Consider the following 6,747-nt stretch of genomic DNA (forward strand, 5'->3'; position numbering starts at 1 on the left):
TTGAAAGTCACGCGCGATTTTTCGGCTTCGCAGTTACCGACGAGGTTCGTTCATCCTCCGTCCATCTCTCATCTCGACAAAAGCGCCAGTTGAGGTTGAAGTCAAAACTAGACCGCGATCTTTCCAGAACCGCTGAACATCGATGCAACATCTCTATCAACGGACTCGGGGGGGGGGGAGGGGACAATTGTTGGATATGGGCTGAGCACAGCCCACTTTTGATGATTTAACCTTGGTCCGATAATTCTTCTTTGAGGCCCAAGCGACATCGAAGGCCCATCTTGGACGCCGAAACGAAACCGTTTTCGCATCGATATTTTATGATCCTTGTCATCAACTCGCCACCGCGATATTTCATAAAGAGGTCGAGCAGATAAACCTGACCGACCATTAAATTATCCTGCCCCGCTTTAACCTATAGTATAAATAGCCCTGTAAATTCATTTATTACCGCATCAAATTTTAACTGCAGAGCAATTAATACAAAAAATTCATAATTTTCTAAGTATTTATTCGACATCTACATCGCATAAATAACCTCGCTTATATCTTCTTTATCGAGCTAAAACTCATTAAACAAAGATCTCCAAGCTTTATCTCTCGATTACCATTTTACCTCCCTCGTGCTCATACGTTACTACAATAATCAGAATATATAAATTTCTTCTAGATTATCAGAATATATAAATTTCTTCTAGATTATTTGGTAATATCATGAAAACAAAAAATGACAAGGTTTTCTTTTTCAAATTTGACTGGGACCACAAGATGTTCTCAAGTTTGCTGAGAATTAGTCGCTTTTGAATTTTTGTTGACGAAATAAAAAAACCTTCATTTGATATGTTGAATGTGTTGATCACTATAAATCAAGTTATACTAAACTATTTGACTAGATGAGGTTATTTCAGTTTAATAGGAAAAAAAAAATTCAGTTATTTAACTAGAAATTCATTTATTACTTTTTTTTTATGGATAGCAATGTTTCACGGTTTTACAAGTCAAAATTATAATATTCACACAAAGATACATAAGTAGCCCCTTTATTTATTGGATAGTACTTTTCAACATTAATGGGGTCGGAACAAAAAGAGATGATATGATTCCAAAAGAGTAGTAAAAGAGGTTAGCATATGATTGGTACATTGCCGATACCAGTAGCCGCTGTACAGACAAAAAGATAGATTCTTAACTTATACCAGATTAAGTTTCCAATTCCGCAATGGGGTCCTTGTTACCACTAGATGAAGCAAGAGCATCCATAGTGTTGATCCATGCACCTTGAGCTTGACGTTTTGGAGGAGGCATTAAAGCCAGTCGCTCCGTTGGTGGAACTAGCCTACGGGGTTTTGAACATGATGTAGCAAAATGTCCTTTTCCGCCACACCGGAAACAGATCACCTCAGAGACTAACCTAGCAAACTTCTGACCACGACCTGGACAGTAGATATGTCCGTTTGATTTCTTAGCTTCATTTCTTCTCTGTTTCTTGGATTGCTTACGTCCTTGTGTTGCCAACTCTTTATGCTAACAATGCTGCTTCTACTTTCACTGCTTTCTCATACAATTCAAACAGTCTTGTGAAAGTACCTGCTACAAGTCTACTAGCAATTTCTGGATCTAACCCTCGTAGAAATTTCTGAACAACAGCTTCCTCATCATTTTGACCATAGAACACAAGCTGTCGTAGCCTAGTGAATTCTGCTTCATACTCCCACACATTCTTTTCTCCCTGCTCCAGTTCCATGAATTCCCGCTTTAGTTGATCCCGAGCTTCTGCTGGAAAGTATTTTCTTTCAAAGTAGTTTTGAAATGCCTCCCATGATTGTACGTCGTTCCCATACTGTCTTGCTATATCATTCCACCAAAACTCAGCATCCTCAACTAAGTAATGAACCGCAGTGTCCTTTTTGAACTCTTCTGGGCATTCAGTTACTTTAAAGTTCTTTTCAATGTTCCGAAGCCATGCATCCGCTTCAAACATGTTTGGTTCTCCCTTAAAATGTGTAGTTCCAAGTTCCTTCATCATCAGTACAAAACTCCGGAGACTTTGGGGTGAAGACGCTCTTTGGTTCTCTGGCTGCCTAGGCTGCTCAACTATCCCCTGTCTCTGAAGATAACTATTTTGTGATAGTTGTTCAAAATACATGTTCTGTTGATTATTCTGCTGATGATTCAGATACGATTACTGCAATCCCACAAACTTAGGTGTTAGATTCTATCTCTGAAGTGTAACCATAATATAAAAAAAGATAAGCCAATGTGTAGTAACGTCCTCTGAATCTGACTAGAAAAACTTCTAGAAAACCTTTGAAAAGCTTGTTAAGAGTGTGGAAAATTTTCAGGTAGCGTTTCTGGCCAAAATTTTCTTCCAAGCAAACTAAAATACCATTTGAAACCATTCCTATATTTAAAAAAAGGTATTCCGGTTAAACAGAGTTTCTTCTGTTTTTAGCCAACCATGGCCTCACCGTGTCTAGGTCTAAGAGACCATTATTAATTTTTGACACTGATTGAAACCAGTAAATTTTTTTTGAGATTTGAGCTGAAAAATTTTAAGAAGTCAAATCGGTTTGAAAAGATGGCGATCAACATCTCCCAATCAAAAAAAAAAAAACTTGAAACTCTTTTTAGAATCTTAGGATACCAGTGAGAAACCAAGAAACTCGGTTAAACTCAACATGCAAGGATGCAACTATAAAATTGTTTTATTGAACAAAAGAGACAGTTCTGACAAAATTTTGTTCCAAGCAAACTAAAATACGATTTGAAACCATTCCTATATTTGAAAACAGGTATTTCGGTTAAACAGAGTTTCTTCTGTTTTCGGCCAACCATGGCCTCACCGTGTCCTGATCTAGGTCTAAGAGACCATTATTAATTCTTGAAGCTGATTAAAACCAGTGAAACTTTAAGATCTGAGCTGAAAACTTTTGAGAAGTTAAATCGATAAAAAAAATCAAACCGTTTTGAAAAGATGGCGATCAACCACTTCCACTCAAAACAAAACTCCAAAACTCTTTCAAATCTTAAGAAACCAGTGAGAAGCCAAGAAACTCGGTTAAACTCAACATGCAACTAAAAAATCGTTTTATGGAACGAAAGAGACACAGTTTTGACAAAGTCTCAAAGAAAAGATGACTCACAATTGATCTAGAGAAATTTAATAAGAGATATATATAGGGTTCCGTAGATTTTTACGGTGGAGAGGAGTGTGTGTTTTTGGTGGTGAAATGATTTTATAGAGGAAAGAGAGCATTTGAGAAGGTTAGAGAGATGGTGGTCGTAAATGATGAGACAAAGTGACAAGTGTGTGTTGTGTTGTAAGACAACGCACTCTCTAGTTGACACGTCATAAACTTTTCTTTTTCTTTAGCTTTGGGACCAAGTTTCTGTAACTTTGTCACCAAATTTTGTTTTAGCTTACACATAAAATTTCTTTAGTTTAATGATTAAATTTTAACCCCAACCATTCATCCTTAAACTGAAACAAGAAAACAGGTTAAATTATATATAATAACTCACAAATTATGAGTAATTATATATATATTATATATATATATATACTATATAGCAGTATGAGACTTTTGATTTTATATAGAAAATAATAATAGCTAATAATTATTAATTTTTCTTTTTTAAGAAATATTTAACAATGATTGAGCTAAAAATTTAAATACATGGATTTTAGTTTTTGCTACAAATTAGAAGTTATTTGAAAAATTAATTTTTTTAACAAATAGAGAATTAAAAAAAACCAAAATATACTCTAAAAACTAAAAACTGTAAATATTCAACGCCTAATACCAAATAGGTCCATCTTTCACTACAAAAAAACATCATAATACATCATTTATTTTATTTATTTATATTATTTATAACTGATATAAAAAAATTTTACATCATTTAAAAAAATGATTCTGAAAGTGGTGATGCAAATACTTTATATCACTTCATTAATAACTGATGTAAATATTTTAAATATTTGCATCAATTAGAATAATTGATATCAATATATGTCAATTGTTTTAAGTGATATTAATTTTACATCAGTTATTATAAATTATATTAATATTTGTATCAATTATACATAATTGATGTTAAAAATGCTATTTTAGTATAAATTTTAATTTAATTTTAAAATTTATATAAAATCTATTTTGTTTTTTATTAATATAAATATATTTTGTGAACTCTCATATAATAATTAACTAGAATTATTATTAAAAATATAATTATGTCGAAGATTTTGGTTGAAGTTAATAAAATCTTTACGATTATTAACAATGATGAGTTTATTTTATAGAGAAGCAATTCTCTCCTCTCAAGTTCTCCTAACCGATGTAGGACAGATAAGTTTTGAGTCTTTTGACCAAATTAAATTAAATATATTAATTGTTTAATACAGTTCTTTGTTGACATCATTTTTTAATTGCTACAAAATTTACATTATTTTATTCAAGTGATGCTAATATATACATCAATTATCTAATGATGTAAAATTTGATTTTGTATCAATATTGTTCAAGTGATGTGATTTAAAATAAATTAGTATCAGTTTTATGCAATCGATGCCATATAAACTAATAATAACATCAATTGTATTAACTAATGTTAATACTGTATAATTTATGTCACTTGTAAATAAATGACTCCAATTAGTATCAATTATTTTTCTGATATAATTTATTTGATGCTATCAACACTTTTTTTTGTAGTGTCTTAATCAACAATCATATTATTTTGCCGATGCCAAGTAACTATAAGTAGATCAAGAAGACACTTTAATACTTTTTGGTTCCAAACCTTTTTTTTGTTAAAGAAAAATTTGCAGGCTTAAGGAATTGGTTCCAAACCTACAACGTGAAAAAAAGAAATTTCTTCTTCTTCTCCTACCGCGTTAATAATCTGCAACACAGTAATTCATATTATTGATGCCAAGCAGTGCCGGTCTAAGGTCATATGACAACTAAAATGCACCTAAAAAATAATGTTTTTAATCAGAACAAAAAATAATTTACGATATTTTTTGTAATGTATAATCAAAATAATGTAAATCTAATCATATTTGATGACTCTAAAATTTTTTGTTATAGTTGGTGCTTCAAGTCCTAGATTCATGAACTTTAATCCATGGCCAAGTAAGTACATAAGAAAACAATCAGATAGTTTTTGAGGTAGTTTTAAGACATTTCCCCATATTTTCTTCAATTCCCAGACTCAATAAAAAGCCCATTTACTAATTCTTCTTCCTGTTTTATAATTTACTATATATTTGACATTATCAAATCATTTACTTTTCATCGTCTCGGCACAAAAGTTAAACATATCTAGTTTGATGTTGACAAATCCTAATAATATTATTTGTTTAAACTTTAAAGTAGCAGATTTATCATATTCAACATCATGCATTTCATAAAGTTTTTTTTTTGTCAATTTGCTCCTATTAAAATACACTTTTGACTAACCTTTTCTAACACAATTGAGGCACAAGACTGATAACGCCCCAAAAGAATATTGGAAGAGCTTCCATCTAGGCATTAAGACGTGGATAGGTCGTGATCACATGTATAGGCACTCTCATTGCTGTGTTTATCATGTTTGTAGTTAGAAAATTTCAAGAGTTTTACGAATGCCCTTTCTTCCAATAATAAATGATTCATATTCGTCAATGGACCATAGGATGACATTCTCTCTCATACCTGACATCAGAGTGCTTAAACAGCCAAGCTCTGTAGTTTTCTTGCTCAGTAGTCCTGAGGAAAAAGCTGCAAATAACACACAAAAACGTATGCAACTGAGATAGCTAGAAAAATAAGTTAATTGCTTTGCTAATATGCAAACAATAATCTTATACCACATAAATTAGCTTAACAAACTCCATTACATTATTTATTTAATCGAAAATCATGCATACACCAGAAAACAAAACGACTATAAGTTTACTAACAAAAAATATTTTTAATTTGATGATAAAATGTTGATTATATGAAATAAGTGTGAATAAAGCCCAACTCAACCCATTTCTTAATCAACGATCAGCCCAACTCAACCCATTTCTTAATCAACGATCGTATCATTTTGCCCATGTAATAAAAAGACACTTTAGGCCTAGGCGTTTAGATATCCGTTCGAGTTTAATTCAGGTTTTTAAATTTTTGGTTAAGAGTTATAAAACGTATTCAGATAATTTAAAATTTGGTTCAGGTTTAGTTTGGTTCCATTAAAATTTGGTTTGGTTTCGAAATCCAAAAAATCATAAAATTAAAAGAAAAATTGGTTAAATATAAACAGAATTAGTTATAAAGTTTGTTTAAAAAAAAAACAATACCAACAATCAAGTAAATTATCATATTTTTATAAATTATTATGTATATATATTAATATAAATATATTTATAAAAATATTATGTCAAACAAAACTCGTGAGTATGAACGGATATAAACCTAGTATAAATAAAATTATTTAAATTTGAATAAAATTTGGTCAAAGCTTAACAATTTAGTTTTCTTTTTCTATTCGTTATGGCTGCTTATGTAACTCTATGGTGAGCTCAATTGATGAACCTTTGATTGGGCCTATGGATCTCTGTAGAAAAAAACCCATCGTCTTTGGCCACTAAACTGATCCACACCTTTGGCTCTCATCAAGACACTTTTGGTTCCAGAAAACTTATCTCCGAGGGTTTAACCGAGGCTTAGTAGAGAAAAAGACACTTTTAAGGTTACTTCATCTTCCTCCGTGCCTTTA

At 31.5% G+C, this 6,747-nt stretch overlaps 1 protein-coding gene across 1 annotated transcript; it reads right to left on the minus strand.

The window, feature by feature from the left end:
• Positions 1 to 1,077: 1,077 nt before the first annotated feature.
• Positions 1,078 to 3,280, minus strand: LOC112088540. Its single transcript, XM_024158924.1, has 2 exons — positions 3,144 to 3,280; positions 1,078 to 2,185 (listed from the first exon to the last, which is right to left on the minus strand). Exon 2 carries the CDS (start codon positions 2,144 to 2,146, stop codon positions 1,520 to 1,522), a length of 627 nt encoding a protein of 208 aa, XP_024014692.1. The 5' UTR covers positions 2,147 to 2,185; positions 3,144 to 3,280; the 3' UTR covers positions 1,078 to 1,519.
• Between the last annotated feature and the right edge of the window lie 3,467 nt (positions 3,281 to 6,747).

This window comes from Eutrema salsugineum, unplaced genomic scaffold (assembly GCF_000478725.1).
Source record: "Eutrema salsugineum unplaced genomic scaffold, Eutsalg1_0 scaffold_14, whole genome shotgun sequence".
In the NCBI taxonomy this organism is placed as follows: Eukaryota; Viridiplantae; Streptophyta; class Magnoliopsida; order Brassicales; family Brassicaceae; genus Eutrema; species Eutrema salsugineum.

Coding starts and splice junctions, on each gene's coding strand:
- LOC112088540 (XM_024158924.1), bottom strand. CDS start 2,146: ATGTATTTTGAACAACTATCACAAAATAGTTATCTTCAGAGACAGGGG.